Raw genomic sequence first — 19,507 nt, 5'->3', positions numbered from 1 at the left:
CTATCAGATCTTCAAACACATTCTAGGACCTGAATAATAAAAAAACAAACTGTCAGAGACAATAAATCAGGAACTGTATTTTTACTGAGTATATGCATGTAATAGGGCTTTATCTAATGAACAACAGGTGAACTTCATCATGTGTTTTCTCTGGGGCGATCGTGCCTCAAGAGTTGGCAGTTCGTCTTGTAATCGGAAGGTTGCCGGTTCGAGCAAGGGAACCCAACCGTTGGATGTTAACAAAAAGTATTGCACAGTGAAAAGGCACTACAGCTTAGTTGTCCACCCCTCCATTGTCCTCCTGTTTCCTCTCCCTCTCCCCTCCAGAGAGGAGTTAAACAGTTTGATGGTGTGTGAGACAAAGGAGTTTTTAAGTCTGTTGGTTCTTGTCTTTGGAAGTAGCAACATGTCACTGAACAGACTCCTCTGGTTGTTTATGGCCGTGTGCAGAGGATGCCCAGCATTGTCCATAATGTCCATCAGTTTCTTTAGTGTCCTTTTCTCTGCAACTGTCACCAGAGTGTCCAGCTTCATGCCGACCACAGAGCCAGCCTTCCTGATCAGTTTCTCCAGCCTGGATGAGTCCTTCTTTGCTGTGCTGCTCCCCCAGCACACCACAGCATAGAAAAGTATGGTCTGGATATTTGCATCACGGACATAGAGGACTCTGGGATTTCAGATCACTTCCCGGTTTTGTTTAATACTGTAGCAAGTGCTGTGGACTTGAACATTGAACGAGAATAAGACCGAAATCATAGTCTTTGGTAGCCACACTCCACTAGACCAGTTAGCTGATGCCCTAGGCCCTCTCGCTAGCCATCTTTCGTCCACTGTAAGAAACCTCAGAGTGTTCCTGGATGGCTCTTTTAAACTCGAGAAACAGGTGTCCACCGTGGTAAAAAACAGCTTTTACCAGTTGCGTCAGATTTCCAAAGCAAAGCCGTTCCTTCCTTTAAAGGACCTTGAAAAGCTTATCCACGCATTTATTACATCTAGATTGGACTACTGTAACTCCCTCTACTCGGGCCTTCAACACTCCTCTCTTTGCCGACTCCAGTTAATTCAAAATGCAGCTGCGCGTCTTTTAACAGGTACGAGAATTCATGAACACATAACTCCAATCTTAGCCAAATTACATTGGCTCCCTGTTAAATATCGTATAGATTTTAAAATTCTTTTGTTCACTTTTAATATTTTGAATAATTTAGCGCCCAGTTATCTTTCTGATTTACTCCATTCATACAATCCCAACAGAGCACTTAGATCGTCAAACCACAGGCTCCTAGGACAACCTAGGACTCGAATGAAGTTGAGAGGCGACCGGGCCTTTGCATCCGTGGCACCCAGACTCTGGAATAACCTCCCCGTTCATATTCGCACTGCCGAGTCTATCCAGTCTTTTAAATTACGTCTTAAAACTTATTTTTTTACTTTGGCTTTTGATTCTGTCTAGTTGGCTGTTTTTAGCTTGTTGCGTTGTTACCTATTGTTGTTGTTCTCTTTTATTGTTTGTTTTATCTGTCTCATGTTTTTATTGATTGTGAAGCACTATGGTCAACACTGTTGTTTTAATATGTGCTATATAAATAAATTTTGATTTGATTTGATTTGATTTGAAAAGTACTCCAGCAACCACCGACTGGTAAAACATCCTCAGGAGCTTCCTGCAGATGTTAAAAGACCTCAGCCTCCTGAGGAAGTACAGTCGGCTTTGGGCTTTTTTATACAGGTGCTCTGTGTTGCATGACAAGGTTCTATAACAAAGGAGGCAAATTATTACACGATGTTACCCTGTCAGACCAGAGGTGCCGCTAATGAGGCTGATAAGAGAGAGGGGAGAAGAAGAAAGCAGGCGAGAGAAAAGATGGAGTGCCGCTGTAAAGCCTGAAATAAAGTGCTGAACCCAGACGCCGCCTCCGCTACCTAATTACAAACGTAACAAATTGGCGACGAGGATGAGTGCTTCAGTACCGAGCCCACTGCCCTTTTTGCAACATGTGGGTGAGCCGCCGATGCTATGGAGCCCCGCAGGGGACATGGGAGAAAAAAAAATTAAGACGGACTTCCAACAATGGCAGCAGCTACTTAGTTGTAATATTACTCTTTCTGGGTCACAAAATACACTTTTAAGCTATCTTGAGCCGTGAATGTAATTGTGTAGATGTCAGATATCTGCTCGGTTTACAAGACATCACATATTTGCAAAAGTGCTCCGACGTTTTCGGAGATCTGACACCCACCATCTCGAAGCTAACGGGAGGTCGAGACCTACTACAGCCGGGCCACTTTTGAGAGTTTTGTTTGTAAATTAACTTGCTGATTTTACAGCTTACATTATCTTCATGTGTAACTTAAAAAATAAGAAAAACAATTGTGATTTGACAATTTCATATTTTATTAACTCATAAAGACATTTGAACTAGCATTAATGAAACAATATTTATTTACAAGACGAAGCGTAATTTGGTTGGCAAGAACATGGCTGATTTCAGTTAAATTAGCATGTGGAGACAGAACTTCAAATCATCCTAATTGCAACATTCCTAAGTATTAGTTCTTAGGGCTAAAGGGCCCCTAAGTTTTTTTTGATTACTTTGAATGAGGAAAATATTATTCGAGACTGCCTTTTATTAATTATACCACCAATTTGTGTTTTTTACTTGTGCAAAACAAGGATGAAGAGAGACCTGCTGCTGTGTGTCCACTGAGTTCGCTGCTGCATTTTGTCCTTTAAGTATGTGCAAATACAGGCAGCACGCTGGCATGGTAGTTAGCACTGCTGCTGCACAGCAAGAAGGTCCTGAGTTCAATTCCACCATCAGCCCGGGGTCATATGTATTCAAACGAATTATATCATGTTTAAAAGTAAGATTGTTATTATATTATTATTCCTTTTTATTATTAGAGTTACAGTCATACATATTTTCAGAAGCTTGTATTTAATCTCTATAAGAAACAATCATATTAAGCAGCATGCAAATGACACATTTATTGAGAAAATTACGTATTTTTATTGGAAGATCATGAGGGAGGAAAATATATGGTTCTCCAAAAGAGAAAAATAAACAAGAACTCCATATTATGGAGTTGACAAGGTGCTGACGGTGCTGACACAAATCTGACGGTGGTGACACACTAATAGAAAACAAGATATTATTTCTTTCAAAATGACCATTAAGCCTGAACAACTTATGTAATATCACAAGACACATCATAACAATTCTGTTTTTGCACATGTTAAGTTCTACATCTTAATAGTTCACCAGCAAGTAGCTGCCTACTACTCCTTGATTCCTAAAGTTCTCTGTGGTTGTGTGTTTAGACCCTGCTGGACTTTCTTTCCTTTTGACTCTCTGTGCTTTTTTCCAAAACCTTCTCTTCTGCCTTTTTTCTCTTTCTTTCAGATCACTGATGTTCTTTATTTTTCTCTTTTTCACTCTATTTCTCCATCTTTCCCTTTCCTTTATGAGAAACTCTTTCTTCAACTCAGGCTGGCTGTTAAATTTTCTCTCCTTCTTTTTTGATCATCCCTGTTCCTTCTCTTTCGTTCCTCTACTGACAGGTTCCCCTTTGCCATTCTAGCCTGAAATGTACCATTTTGTAATTACTATAATTTTTCTGAACCTTATGCTTTTTTACAGATTAAGGATGAATATTCACAACACAATTATGCATTAAGCAATAGAAATGCTATCCGGCCATTAAGTCTGATGTCATTAGCCGTTTCCAGGTCCAAACTCCACTGCAGATCCCAAAGTCAAAGGAACTCTGCGGCATCACTGAGAGTTACAAACTGTCTAAATTCTTTCATCTTTAATAAAATGATCAGTGTGGCTGCTCTACCAGGTGTAACATCCAGGCATCCATGAAAACAGAATATATGAAATTTAACAGAGTTAGAAGTTAGATTGCTTGTTTCCACCTAAACATGATATACCAGCTCTGCTACCACGTCCAACATAAATGAAGACAGAAAACTAAACAGTAGTGACTTCTGTAGGGTTACTGAAGTTGGGCTGGCTGGTACATAGTGATGTGGTTGGGCGTTCAAATCCAACGAACAGCGGCTGTCCTGGATTGGTAGCTGCCCACTGCATCACTGAGTGAATGGGTTAAATGCAGAGGACTAAGCATTTTCCTACAGGATTAATAATGTATACATAAACAATGAGATTCAAGATAAGGCAAATTTTATAATATTTGACACATCTGTAAAGCAGAAATATCAGTAAAATACAGAGGAAGTAATACATCTGAAATATTAGTTAAAAAAAACTTAATATAAATGGTGAATAGCACACTTTTGTGGCATTTGTCAACACCATTAGAAAAAGGGTCAACACCGTCAGACAAAAATCCTGATGGTGTTGACATCTGATGGTGTTGACAAAATACCCTTCTTTCTCTCATAACACATGTTTTTCTGACAGAAGCCATCTTGTTTTTCATCATTTGCTTATGGCTTTTATAATCTACCTAAAGGAAACTCTTTTTACAAAAAAAAAAAAAAATCTTGGATTACATCGACTTTGGTGTTGACGCACTATGGTTGTGACACAGAGTTTTATCAGAAACGTATGCCATAAATGAAATAAAAATCAAAAAAATATCACAGCAGTGACCTCATGGCATGTGTATCAAACAGGAAGTGGTAAAGGGGTCCTCAGAGTGTAAGCTACCCACAATAATTCCTGATTTTTTTGTACTTTTAAAAAAAATCTGATGGTGTTGACAAAAACTCTGGACACGATTTTAATCACTTAAAAAATATGTAAAAATAAATTTTCAATGTCATATTTTGATATTATATAAGGTATTGACTTAAATACTTAGTGACGAGAGCCATGATGTTTAATTTTACATTACTTTTCATTTTTTTTCTGTATTTTAATATTATCACACCTGCTTCTGGACAATGGATTTTTAAGGTACTGGTAATGTATTGTACCATTTAAAATAAATATATATGTATAAAAAATGCAAAATCATAATGTTGTTGTATAAACATTGCCTTGGTTTGTCTTTTAGGCAGTTGGGTTAACAGTTGTATGCATATTTTTAACCACAAAATTGGGTTTTATCTGCGGACATGTTTTGTCCCTTATCTCAAGAATCACTGGAAAATGTACTTTTGTACAAGTAAGTGTTTTGTGATTGATCCATCTTAGTGGGAATTTAAATATTATAAGTGATTATCAGTAGTTTATTTTTTGGTGTATTTTGCTTCATATTTGTCTCAGTTTTACCCCACTATTACGTTTGACTTCAAAGTAATGTTTTTTATATATTGTGGGCCAGAGTCGCATTGACTCCTGCTGCTGTGTGTATCCACTGATTTTTCTGCTGCATTTTGTCTTTTAGAAAATAAAGCCAGTTTTCAATCAGTCCCCGTTTATCATCACAACACATTCTATCCTTTGATACCTGCTATATTTTTTCTCCATCATCTTTCATTATCAGTTAAGTTTACATTCCATCCAGCTATGAATATTCTTCTACTTTACTGGGACTTGCTTGCAGGGGGAGAAGCCTAAGCAAAGAAACCCAGACCTCCCTCTCCGCAACCACTACTTCCAGCTAATCTGGAAGTGGGGGACTACCGAGATTAAGGAACTAAGAAGGTCCCAAAGTATTCCTTCCACTGTCACTGTATAGTCAAGTGAAGTCTACAGCGCCCTACTCATACTGCACACTGTGTGAGCAGAGCACTGTTGTTCCTGCTAAGATGCCTGGCATTTTCCCAGATTCACTTTAAAGCAGATTAAAGTTTTTTCCATGGCCTCTAACACTGGGGTATTTACTTTTGTTATCACCTGGACCTCATTCTGCCTGGTCTACTAGTCCCACAGGCTAACCAAGCCTGATGGACCCCTTTATCAGCTTGATGACTCCCTGCACATCTTGTGTACACCATGTGGTTTGGGGATTACTGGAGTTAATTGTAACATGGCCTATTTAAACTCAATGTTCCCAGGCTGGCTGGCGTCCTTTCTTTAATAACACATTACCCGGTCTATGTCAGTATAGATATCCAGTCAGATTTTTTCACCTATTAAAATCTGATGTATTTTTAAATTGTTCCTTAATTTTTATAGCAGTGTCTAAAACGATTTGATTCACTGATTTAAAAAAAGCTACCTCTGAATATAGCCAATGATGGCATTTATCACCACATAACACTTGATCACTTAACATAGCATAATTCCTAGACGGAATTATCCATCCTCACTGCTAATTACACTAAGACAATCTGTTTTTTTAACTTCTGGCAGTTTTGTACGCATGATACCACAAAATTTCAATATATATATTAATATATAATAAAATATTTTGTGTAAGACATTTACCAACTTCATATACTTAAGTGCAGACTTTACAGTAACTCTTAAACGCAGTGGACAAATATTCAAGAATTTTCCAAGGTCTTTTTTGCAGGAATAGTGGAGTTTCTTTGGAGACTGCCATTCAGGAGTAATTAGAGAAACAGAACTTTTGTTTCAGGTGCTATTAAACACAATATATGAAATGGTTTATATCAGAATCCGACCTATTGCTCTCCTAAGGTAATTTACTGTATGCAGAGTGTTTATCAGGCTTCTGGATTCAATTTCTCAGAGAGTTCAGAGATGTTGTCAGGAGCTGTAAGAAAAAAGAAACTGTTTACTTATGCTACACAATTTTCTTTAATAAATAGCTGGTATAATGTTGTTTTTATTGCCATTTAACTCTTAACTGTTAGTCAAGTCTGTCATTACTCTTAGTATTTCTTTACTCATTGGCAAAATAAAGATCGTTTAAGTGGAATTTTACTGTTTATGCACAGCAGGTATGTAGGGCATCTGTGCTCACCGCCAACTCTGTCAGTTTACAGCAAAGATCATCTGAGGTGCATCAAACAGCAGTGATATGCTGGAATTATTGGCAGGAGATTTCTGATGTACTCTGAAGTCTGAATGTTTGGCTTACATGTATTACTTATGCATACACTGTCCTAATTATTTGAAATCATGGGTATCCGTCATTGTAACACAATATTTAGATCACTCAATAAGCTTCAGATTATCTGACTGTTGTGTCCATCACATTTTGCTTATTCGTGAAGAAGCATCTTTCACTCTTAATCTGCTATTCATTATATTAAAAACATGAATAGGTTTTACTCACGACAGAGAGAGGATTCAGCAGAAACTAGAGGAAAGAAAATATTTTCCTTATTTACTACATTTCTCAGATATAATGAATTTTCTAAGCATCAAATTTAAGTAGAGAAGATGAGAAGAGATTAGGTGATTTTTTTCCCTCTTACCTTTCTTCTTTTTGCAAATGAAAGCAGCAGCCACTATGAGGGTGGCAGCAAGAGGAGCCACAGCAGAGATGATGGAAATAGTCATATCAAAGGGCTTCTCTGTTCAAAACGAAACAACGAAAAAAAACAAAAACAAGAAAAGGTTTACTAGGACTAACTACTGATATAAAAAAAAACAGGTCAGATACTTTCAGATACCACTCCTTGTGATATTTGTTCTGCAGCAGGGTATATGCATTGGAAGAAAATCGGGGGGTTCAGGTTGTTAATTGTATACAAGAAACAGAAAGGCGGTAGGTCGAAAAGAGTGGTGAAACTAAACGTATTTGCAATTTAATGCAATTTGAGCATATGTACATGCATGTGTATTTCTCACATCTATCACACATTATTCTAGTCTTACTCCAGTTGGTTCTGATCATGGCTTTTTCCAGTTTGGTGATGATGACTTTGTTAACACCAGATAGCAGAAACACACAGTCATAATTCCTGAACTCCTCAGGTGTCACTGTTGAAAGGTCCAAGTCAACACTCATCTGGAAAGTCCCATCATGGTTTGGCAGGATTTCTCCATGATTCACACCTTCATGAATCTCTTCTCCATTCCTTCTCCAGAACATCATGGCCCTGTGAGGGAAGAAACCTGTGGCGTGGCAGCTGACTGAAGAGGAGGGAGTCTTCTGGAGGAGAGACACTGAGGGAAGCTCTAAAGAAAAAAATTGATCAAATAACTGCTAGCTGGAAGCATATGCGTAATAACTATTTTAATGTAGGCTAAGAGAAATTTTAATAAAATCCACAAAACTATCTTACGGTATGTTAATTTACCTCTTCTCAGCAGAAAGCTCCTCCCATAGCTCATATGCATCTTAAGGCAGTCAACACAAACTTGTTTTAAGAATTTCTTCCAAAAATCATTGTTGAATTTGTCTTTGTCCCATAAATGTTTTGTAATGACAGCCTGTGGTTTTGTAGCAATCCATGTTTGTGTCTCGAGGTTAAATGTTAGAAAGTCTTCTCCATCATATCCATACTGATGAAAACCATTGACTTCTTCAGTCTCCTCATCCCATTCACAACGACTGAATCTTTGCAAAATATGGACAGCTGAGAAAAGTAAAAAGTGTGGTAAATGACAAACTGATTGCCACAGTGACATACTGACTCACAGACTGCAACAACTACTGTCAGTGATATTTTTGTGAGTAACACAGTTTAAGCATTAAAACTGATTCCAATAAATATTTACAGAAACACACCTCCAGTTTGATTTAGGCGCTTCTTCATAAACAGAAATTCTTCTTTAAAGAATTGCTGATGCACTGTACACTCCCCAGTGTACCACTTCCAGTAGTTTGGATCCTCATCTCTTAATGTTTCCATCCAGTCCTGTTTGGGTATAGCTGTTTTGAGTTTGCTGTCACAGTAACCGACCTCTACATCATTATTCAGCATAACAGCCACAACCTCCGGGAAGTTTGGGACTCCAGAAGATGCAGTGAAGAAAAGAGTCATTGAGTGCTTTACTGTAAGTTAAACAGAATATCAAGATCAACTGATGTAACTGTCCTTATGTCAATGCAGGCCTTGTATGGTACCATTTTAGGTCATACATTTTAATTGTAAATACAGTGGAACCCCGACTTACAAAATTAATTCGTTCCCGAGGGTCTTTTGTAAGTCGAAGCACCCATCGCGCCTTTTGAGTGAACGTTAGGCTATAGGCTAATTGCTAACTGCAACAACAATACGTCGTTGAAGTGGAACAGCGAAGCCCAAGTACGAAAGCCAAGGGGGTTGTCACATGATTCGGAAGGCATTCTGGGCTCAGCCAATCAGAGCCAGCGGATTTCGTGCATTTTGCTGTAACACGGGCAGAAATATTGCCGTTAAGTGCCTTCGTAACTTGAATTTTTCGTTAAATGGGATATTCGTAAGTCGGGGTTCCACTGTACAATTTTCTTGTGTGTTTTTAAATAGGTGTTTTATAATATTCATCACCAAAGTGTGAAGACAACCCCTCTATGAGCAAAAAGTTGAAGGAACTGTTCACCATGCCCTGGAGCCCAGCCTGGGGAAGGTACCCGAGGGAAAGGATCTGGTGGCTGAGCCTTAGTCTATGGCCCAGCCAGGCCCTACCTGAAAAAGGGCCCAGGTAATGAAACTAGCAACTGGGACATGGAATGTCACCTCTGTGGTGGGAAAGGAGACTGAGTTAGTGCGTAAAGTGGAGAGGTACCGGCTCAATATAGTCCGGTTGTTCAGTCTGACGTCACTAGCCGTGTCTGGACCTAAACTCCGCTGCAGGTTCATATATCAAACGATCACTATCACTAGGGTGGTCTCAGAATCTCATCTCTGCTTGTTGTAGATGATGTGGTTCTGTTAGCTTCATTGGGTGATGGCGTCCAGCTTGCACTGGAGCAGTTTGCAGCCTAGTGTGAAGCAGGAGGAATAAGAATCAGCACTTCTAAATCTGATACCATGGTCCTCAGCCGGAAAAGGGTGGAGTGCCCGTTCAGTGTTGGGGATCAGTTTCTGCCCCAAGTGGAGGACTTTAAGTATCTTGGGGTCTTGTTTACCAGTGTGGAGAGAAGGGAGCAGCTGATTGACTGATAGATTGGTACTGTGGCACCAGTGATGTGGACAGTGTACCAGTCTGTTGTGGTGATGAAAGAACTGAAAAGTGAAGCTCTCAATTTATGGTTTGATCTTGTTCCCTGCCCTCACCTAGGGTCATGACTGAAAGGAACAGATTACGGATACAAGCGGCAGAAATGTGCTTTCTCCAAAGGGTGGCTGGCCTCTCCCTTAGAGATAGGGTGAGAGGGTCAGCCATCTGGGATGGGCTCAGAGTAGATGGGCTCAGAGTAGATCCACTGCTCCTCCACTTTAAAAGGAACCAGTTGAGGTGATTTGGAATCTGACTAGGACTCCTCTTGGGCGTCTCCTGGGTGAGGTGTTCTGGGCATGTCCCACAGGGAGAAGGCCCTGGGTCAGACTCAGGACATGCTAGAGAGATTATATCTCTTGGCTGCCTGGGAATGCCTTGGTCTTCCTCCTGAAAGGATGGAGGAGGTGGCTGGGGAGAGAGAGGTCTGGGCTTCTCTGCTTAAGCTGCTGACCCTCGAACCGGGCCCGGATAAGTGGTAGAAGATGGATGGATGGATGGATGGATGATGCCATGAAAACAACGAAAACTTGAGTTTTATAATATGCACATTTATGCATACTTAGATAATGATTCATTTGCATACGTAAACATAAAATTTCAGACAATATGAAATAGAAAATGTATTCTTTAATTAAAACCTGTGTGGATGTCGCCTGTGGATGTTCCATATTTTTTTTATTTATGTATTAATTGATTTTTTTAATCAACTTCTCTTAAGTCTTAAGATAATGCTTAAAAAAAGAAAAACACATGAATGTAACCACATTTATTACATAACTTTTTTACTAATAAATATTAAAACTCTTTCATATAAATAATGATTAATGCAAGAAGTATGAGAAAATCAAAAAACTGAATTACTGCACAAGAAATGTTACTCTCTTATAAGACATAAAACACATACACTGACCAACCACTTCATCAGGAAGACAAATATTTAATCAACCCATCAGAAGTCAGCAAATTAGTGCAATTAGGCATGTAGACATGGTCAAGACAACTTCCAGAAGTTCTTACCGAGTATTCTTACCAAGAAAGAGGAAGAAAGTTGATCTAAGAGAGAAGTCTCTAAGACATACTGGTCTGAGTATTTCATAACTACTGATCTACTAGGAATTTTCCACAAATCTGTCTCTAGAGTTTACAAAGAATGGTCCAAAGAAAAAAAAAAAATCAAGTGTCTGGCATTTCTCTGGGTGAAAATAAGTTGCTGATGTCAGAGGTCAAAGGAAAACAGCCATAATGCTTTGAACTGATAAAAACAACAGAAACCCAAAGAAAAACTTGTTAAAACCAATACATGAACAAACATTACATCAAAACTTGAAGCAGATGTGACACACCTGCTGCCACTCATTTCAGCTAAGAACAGGAAACTGAGGCAATAGATTACATGGATTCACAAAAATTGGCAGCGGAAGATTGACCTTGTCACCAGGACAAGAACTGCTCCATGGAGCAGTTCTGAAGGGGAAACTCCAGTTGTTGAATGAGGGGTTGCTCTGTAGTCCATTAGGTAAGTTCTCAGGAACGATTTCCAGGGCTGTCCTTGAATCAATGCAGTCTGTAGGCAGTCATTAATGCATCTATTGAATCTCTCAACTTCCCCATTAGCTCTTGGGTAATACACTGAGGATCTCAGATGTTGGATTCTTCTGCTTTTGAGAAAGTCAACAAACTCAGCAGAGAGAAATTGAGAGCCATTGTCACTTATCAATGTCTTAGGATTCACTTCACGAGAGAAAGCTAAAGAAAGGAACTGAATGATAGTAGCTGCATCAGCTCGGCAAGCAAAAGCTACTTCAGGCCACTTACTACAGTAGTCTACAATGTGATGGCAAATCTACAGACAGAAGGGGCAATTTCAAAAGGGCCTATGATGTCCGCAGACACCTTTTCCCAAGCAGCAGCTGGTAGAGGAATGGGTTGAAGTGGAGCATCATGGGTGACTGTGGACTTGTCATTCTGTCTGCATGTTGCACAGTTCTTTATCATTGTCTCTATCTGACAATCCATTTTGGGCTACCAGTACAATTCCCTCAGGTGTTGTTTGGTACGTACAATGCCTTGGTGAGTTTCATGACCTATATCAGTGAGTTTTTTCTGCAATGACTCAGGCACTAGCAATCGATGTGTACCTCTGACGATGCGCTCGTTCATGACCACAAGTCTGGAAGTCATCCTCAGACACAGCACTCAGATCAGTGAGGATGGATGCAACTGACTCCACATCCTCTGCACATGCCATGTCTGTCTCGGGAATTGGGAGCCTAGATAGACAGTCAGCAACATGGTTCAATGACCCAGTTCTATATTCCACTTCATAGTCAAACTCCAACATGCGAGCTGACCATCTGGCTATGCCTAGACCAGCTCTGTTATTGCCCTTAGTAGTCAGCAGTGTTGTAAGCGCTTCGTGATCTGTTCCCAGAGCCATGTGCGCCATTTTTTAGCAGCCCAGATGCAAGCCAGGACTTCCTTCTCAACGATTGAGTATTTCCTCTCTGCATCAGACAGGCTGCAAGATGCAAATGCGACAGTCAGTTCTACATCATTACTGTCAAGTTGAGTCAAAACAGCACCGACGCCGTAGTCTGAGGCATCTGTTGAGGGGTTGAACATCACCAGAGCAGGGCTGTGCACAATTAACTACTGAGTAGTTAATAATCACGTAATTTGGCACAAACTTGCTGTACCATGCACTCAAACCAAGAAATGTTTGCAGGGTTGCAGGATCAGTAGAGGTCGGAGCATGCAGGATAGCAGTGACATGAGAATCATCTGGCAGCAGACCTTTTGGACCGATCTTTTGACCCAGAAAGATCAGAGTAGTTTGACAGAGTTGACATTTGTCAACATTGAGTTTCAGTCCTGCATTGTTGATTCTGTGTAACACAGCACGCAGGTTGGCCTCATTTTCAGCTTCTGAAGTTCCATATACGATGACATCATCAAGATAGCATTGCACCCCTTTTTGGCCACGTAGAATTTGTGTCATCATCTTTTGGAACACTGCAGGCCCCGAACCTAACCCGTAGGGAACTCTGCACTACTGGTACTTCATGTGTAATGGAAGCAGTGAGCCCTCTACTGTCTTCATGTAGTTTTAGCTGATGGTAGGTGGATTTAAGATCTAGGGTGGAGAACATGACAGCCCCACACAGCTCAGACAGTATGTCCTCAATCAGTGGCAAGGGATTACTGTCAACGACCACTGCTTTGTTAGGTTCTCTCAAATCAACGCACATGCGTATGCCACCAGTCTTTCTTCTAGTGATTACAGATGCATCGATTTTCTCTATGATGCCATATTCCTCAAGGTTCTTGAATTCTGGGGAAACAGCATCAAGGACTGACAGGGGTAAGCGTCGAAGTTTCTGCTGTATTGGCTTCACTTCAGGTCGTACCTTCACTTTATGTACAAAGTCCTTTGCACATCCGAATGCAACTGTTACTTTCTATCAAAAGTAACTCAGTTACTTCAAGTTACTCATTACTTTCAAAGTAACTAGTTACCAGGGAAAGTAACTTTGGTTTTACTCAAAATTCTCTTGTTAATGTGTTGCTTCCGTAACTGGATACCCAGCAAGAGTGCCAGTCTTCTAGCTTGCTTACTTTCCACAAGTGCACTGTGCCACCTACCAATAGAAAGGAAAAAATAATGTGCATATTTCCACGAGAGAAATCCCACGCCTGGACCGTCGTTGACCGCCCCCATGATTCTAGCCTACGTCACAGCATCATGTGCGCTTTTTACGTCCAACACGAAAACTGCAGTCGTGGTGCTTTCGATTGTACTCAGAACTCGGAAATTCTGCCTTCCGAATAGGAAGATGTAGGCAACACCAGACTGCAGATGAGCTGCATACATGGCTGGACTGGGACAAAAAATCGCTCTGGCCGTTTTGACTCGAGACCGGTCCTCCATTATAGGAAAATCATAAAGCCTTTGAATGAAAACAAACGCTGTTGTGACAGTGATGTACACTGTTTTGATGGTATATATGCATCAATCTATCAGTCGTTTGTTGTAAGATTCAGATAATTATTTTTTAAAAGCTAGACATTTTAAATGAGAATAAGAAAGAAAAGTATTTCTTTGTGCCCCCCTCTCCCTGTTAATGCCCTACCTGGCCCCCCTGGCAAAACTTTGCTAGACCCGCCCCTGCACAGTTACCAGCTGTCAGCTACTTAGAAAAGGGATCCTGGTGTTATTTGTCTCTCAGAAACAGTTCATAACTTCCCTTCAACTCATTCATGTCACCTAAAAGGTAAACCTGTTTCTCCATCACAGCTCTGATGATTCAGTAAGGACATCTCCTGGTTTCATCTTCATGTTTCCCTCTCACCAGATAACCAAACCGATATCATGACCAGCAGCTTTACACCTGTGGCTCCAGCAAACATCAGCTGATACTAGAAATTAATATTAAATAAATTCTAACAACAGATGACCAAGCTTAAACGTGCTGCTGTTGTTTAACGCGACTTCCGCTGGTTTCTTCTTTCTGGCACAAAGTAGGAGATAAACAAACAAGAGAGAAAAGCCGATCAGCTGATCATTGATCAGTTTCATGATTGAAGTAGCATCAGGAGAGAGAGGGGGAGAGAATGAGAGGAGAAGAGGCAGCTGCAGCGTAAAGACACAGAATAACTCCAGCTTTGTGTCTTTTTCATTGTAGCTGAAGTATGGGGCAAACTGCATTCCTTTTCACCTCAATACAAAACGCATAATATTTTCTCTGAATACGAGACGATTCCGGTTTTTAGCGGACGGTTGACAACTCTAATAATCAACCTTATGAACAAAAAAAAGTTCAACATCAGTAACATAGCACCCACCCAGCTGTATAGAAGCTCCGTCATGCTTGCTAGTACGCAGTACAAAAAAGTCAGCACAACGAAAATAAACTACTGTCAGGGTCCTGGGTCTGAGCGACCCAGGATCCCTGGGCAGTCATGGACTGGTGATATCATACACTCAACAAAAATATAAACGCAACACCTTTGTTACTGCTCCCATTCCCCATGGGATGGACGTAGAGACCTAAAATTCATTCCAGATACACAATATAACCATCCCTCCCAAACAGTGGTCACAAATCAGTCCAAATGTGTGGTAGTGGGCACATCTGCTATATTGAGATAATCCATCCCACCTCACAGGTGTGCCACATCAGGATGCTGATCTGACATCATGAGTAGTGCACAGGTGTACCTCAGACTGCCCACAACAAAAGGCCACCCTGGAATGTGCAGTTTTTTGCGCTATTGGGGGTCTGGGGACCCAGATCCGGTCAGTATCTGGTGTGACCACCATTTGCCTCATGCAGTGCAACACATCGTCGCATGGAGTCTATCAGATTGTCAATTGTGGCCTGTGGAATGTTGGTCCACTCCACTTCAATGGCTGTGCGAGGTTGTTGGATATTCGTGGGAACTGGTACACGCTGTCGTATACGCCGGTCAAGCACATCCCGAACATGCTCAATGGGTGACATGTCCGGTGAGTATGCTGGCCATGCAAGAACTGGGACATTCTCAGCTGCCATCTGCCCTGAACAATGTGAACCATGATTCATCTGTGAAGCGCACACCTCTCCAACGTGCCAGACGCCATCGAATGTGAGCATTTGCCCACACAAGTCTGTTACGGCGACGAGCTGGAGTCAGGTCAAGACCCCGATGAGGACGACGGGCATGCAGTTGAGCGTCCCTGAGACGGTTTCTGACAGTTTGTGCAGAAATTGTTTGGTTGTGCAAACCAATTGTTCCAGCAGCTGTCTGGGTGGCTGGTCTCAGACGATCTTGGAGGTGAACCTGCTGGATGTGGAGGTCCTGGGCTGGTGTGGTTACACGAGGTCTGCGGTTGTGAGGCCGGTTGGATGTGCTGCCATATTCTCTGAAACGCCTGTGGAGACGGCTTATGGTTGAGAAATGAACATTCAATGCACGGGCGACAGATCTGGTTGACATTCCTGCTGTCAGCATGCCAATTGCACGCTCCCTCATTGCTTGTGGCATCTGTGGCATTTTGCTGTGAGACAAAACTGCACATTCCAGGGTGGCCTTTTGTTGTGGGCAGTCTGAGGTACACCTGTGCACTACTCATGATGTCAGATCAGCATCCTGATGTGGCACACCTGTGAGGTGGGATGGATTATCTCAATATAGCAGATGTGCCCACTACCACACATTTGGACTGATTTGTGACCACTGTTTGGGAGGGATGGTTATATTGTGTATCTGGAATGAATTTTGGGTCTCTACGTCCATCCCATGGGGAATGGGAGCAGTAACAAAGGTGTTGCGTTTATATTTTTGTTGAGTGTATGTATTTTTGGTGTTGCTGCTGCTCTTTTCCATGCTTGTAGATATGAGTGTGTGTATGTGTGTATGGGTGCAGTTGTGTATGTACACTGGTTTACAGGCGCCTTCAGGCCTGGTGGGTGTGGCCTGGGTCTCTCCTCCTCCTGCCTCCCCTTTCCCTCATCCACCTGCTGGCCTCCACCACTTGCTAATGTTACTGAATCTGTGGAAGCTCCGCGATAGCCACCACACGAAGTGACGAATAACGACCCTATCTAAATCCCAGTAACGATTAACGTGTTCCTGATTTTGGCATAATAACTAGTTACCGTGCTCGTTACCACAATAATAACATAGTTACTGTAACGCCTAGAAATTTCCAAAGTTCTAACAACCATCAAATCCTCCTCCATTAGCAGTCTTTCACGTATACGAACATTATTTGTCTTCTCCCGCAACATTTCATTCTCATTAGCTCCAAACTTAGATCGTATCACAAGCTCACGCATTGCTGCAACGTAGTGATCTGTAGACTCACTGACAGCTTGGGCTCGTTGCCTGAAGCGGTATCTCTGGGGAACAACATTGACTTTAGGATGAAAGTATGTTTAGAAAGCCTTTATGGATCCCTCGCAATCATTCTTAGCGAGTGGTAAGGCACTGTAGATTCGTTGTCCCTCCGTTCCCAAACAGTGAATGAGCAGGTCCTTCTTCCTTTCCATAGCAAAGTCATTAGCCCCGATCGCAGGCAAGTAGTTATTGAACAACTTTTTTCATGCAGCAAATGGAATTTTCAGTTTGCCCGGACAATCCAGGAAAACACCCGGGGGTTGCAAAGAGAGCAGAGCTATAACTTCATCACCACTCGTCACCACTTGTGTGGTGTTGGTTCAGCAGGCATTACACACACACACACACACACACAGGTAGGAACAGAGGATCACCGGAGATAACTCTTTTTTTATTATTTTTTCTTCATACAACAACATGCAACAACAACATACTCACTAGCGCCCTCTAGTGCTTCTGGTAAATGCAGAACAAATGCAATAGTATGTGGACACAAAAGACAATGAGTTCACTAAACTCAAATGGCCTCCAAAATCACCAGATCTCAATCCAATAATGGATCTTTTCTTGAATAGTGTTGAATCAGTCCAAACTATCATTGTCAAAGTGTACTTAATAAAGTGTCCACACTCAGGGTATCATAAACCATAGGAAACTGCAGGACACTGCTTTTAATGCAAAAGAAAAAAGTAAAATATTTAAAAGGTCTTACCTGAAGATGAAATGTGACAGAAAAGCAGCAACAGCAAAAACTTCATGCTGAATACACAAAGAGGAAAAGCATATAATTTATAGACGAGAACTTTTTGCTGAGGTTGATTTTTCCTGGTTTTGTGTTGCAGTGTTTATTTTCCTCCTTAATCTGTTCACTACTTGTGACTTGTGATCCTCACTACAAAAGTGTTAAAGCTCCAATGTGTGGAAATTGACTTTTCCGTGCTGTCCGTGTCATTTGTGAGAAAGCAGGTTAAGAGTTTGGCATGAAGTACACCTTTCTGCTTCTGTTTGCTTTGTTGTTGCTTTTACTGCCTCTCAGTCACACCCATGAAGCATCTCTCTGTCAAATTCCCCTATAATTAAAAACCTGTTCATCATGTTTCTGCTTTTAGATTACTTTTACTTTTGAGTCATAGGTTAAGGGTATTATTTGTTTTAAATGTGGTATTTCTTATATCATCTGCTGAGGACTACTCAGAAACATGTTCAAGATAATCTAGTTAACACTGGTTTCAGTTAACTCCACAGGAAACAAACAAAGAGAAAAGCTGAGGAATTAGAAATTATGACTTAATTTCCCTTTGTTCAATACTAGGCTTTGCTTATTCAGAAATCATTGTAAGACAGTCCTGATGAAGTCACTGAATGATTAAACTGCATGGTACAACTGACAAAGATTAATGTCTCTGATCCAATGACTTGTAACACTACAATTTGACCAGAGGTGGCAAAAGTACAGATATTTGTGTGCTTAAGTAGAAGTCCAGATAATGGCGTTGAAAAATACTCTAGGAAAAGCTGAAGTACAGATTAAACTTCTTTATTCAAGTGAAAGTGAAAATGTACAGACTCTTGCCAAAAAGTAAAAGTATCTCATTGAAGAATATTTCTACCACATATTTTATGCAAAGCTAGCTGGATTTTGTGCTATATCAGTGTAATAATAAAATAATATTAGTAGATGGAAATACCAACTTTATGTCAGTGAAAAGTTAATCACGTAAGTAGAACATGAGCAGAGACCAAGAAGGAAAACAAAATCTGTTTTCTGTTGCCTACATTGTAGAGGGTGTGTTTGCCTCTAAACAGGAAAATAAGTAGAGAAGCGGTTAAAGTGGGATTCAGTGGGGGGTAGAGGTCCCTAAAAACAGTTGGGGAAAAGAATAATGACTCACAATAATTTCTATAAAGACCTTATGTAGATTTACAGGCTGTGATCAATTGACCTGCTGCACGTTTTTGGATTTACACACTTATATTCAACAAGATGTTGGCCCACGTTTCATGAGTCGTCCTGGCTGATTTCCATCCTCTACACTAATCATCAAGAAACTAACCTCACAGCCCATTGTTCATTCAGATGTACTGTTTATAAGGTTGGGCAGTCAGCTGATACTGAAGAAGTCACTTGGATCAGTGACGAAAGGTTTTTCCTACTGAAAACAATATAATAAGGCATTAACATTGCAGGCATATTTTCTGATTGTTGTGCTGTGCAATAATGCAACTTGCACCAATCGAGTGAGTCAATGTTAGAACTCTCTCTGCATTTGTGTTTACCCTCTAGGTTTTCAAGAAAGTTACAGAGAAGTCAACTATGATCTTTTTTTTAAAAGAATTGCATCATATCCAGTCTGCCAATTTCTGTGTTACATAATCTAGTATGTTGCTGATTTATCATCATGGTATTATTTTATTTAAATTGTTTAAGTTAATTCCTTCTACCACAGTGGTATGTTGCATTGGCTTAGCTGCAGGTGGAGGGTGGAGCAGAGGGTCCAGGAACCAATGCCAAGAGAGGCCGTTAATGCAATTTATTGCTTAAAAATGTAAATTGTTTATTTAAGTTCATTACAAACAGTCATATAATACACAATGCATGTAGGGTTTAAAAGCAATCTCATCTACTCAGTGTTTCATTTTCATTTTAC

General features: G+C 40.6%; 1 protein-coding gene across 1 annotated transcript; it reads right to left on the bottom strand.

Moving 5' to 3' along the window:
• Positions 1–2,456: 2,456 nt before the first annotated feature.
• On the bottom strand, positions 2,457–17,840 carry LOC147303361 (major histocompatibility complex class I-related protein 1-like). Its single transcript, XM_086280876.1, has 7 exons — positions 17,572–17,840; positions 8,566–8,832; positions 8,135–8,413; positions 7,710–8,012; positions 7,307–7,405; positions 7,165–7,188; positions 2,457–6,639 (listed from the first exon to the last, which is right to left on the bottom strand). Exons 1-7 carry the CDS (start codon positions 17,615–17,617, stop codon positions 6,590–6,592), a joined length of 1,068 nt encoding a protein of 355 aa, XP_086137002.1. The 5' UTR covers positions 17,618–17,840; the 3' UTR covers positions 2,457–6,589.
• Positions 17,841–19,507: the final 1,667 nt, after the last annotated feature.

The sequence above is a fragment of the Aulonocara sp. 'chitande type north' Nkhata Bay genome, linkage group LG22 (assembly GCF_057382095.1).
Source record: "Aulonocara sp. 'chitande type north' Nkhata Bay isolate Kocher_YH1m ecotype deep benthic linkage group LG22, A_spYH_male_GT1.1, whole genome shotgun sequence".
Classification (NCBI taxonomy): domain Eukaryota; kingdom Metazoa; phylum Chordata; class Actinopteri; order Cichliformes; family Cichlidae; genus Aulonocara; species Aulonocara sp. 'chitande type north' Nkhata Bay.
Note: the sequence above shows the minus strand (reverse complement) of the source record. Positions and strands in the feature narration are given on the sequence as shown.

Bases quoted from the DNA above. Each gene is read 5' to 3' on its own strand.
- LOC147303361 (XM_086280876.1), bottom strand. From the start codon at position 17,617: ATGAAGTTTTTGCTGTTGCTGCTTTTCTGTCACATTTCATCTTCAG. The intron at 8,013-8,134 runs GTAAATTAACAT...TTTTTTCTTTAG, and splicing joins GAGCTTTCTGCTGAGAAGAG to AGCTTCCCTCAGTGTCTCTC. The intron at 6,640-7,164 runs GTGAGTAAAACC...TTTTTCTTACAG, and splicing joins TGCTGAATCCTCTCTCTGTC to CTCCTGACAACATCTCTGAA.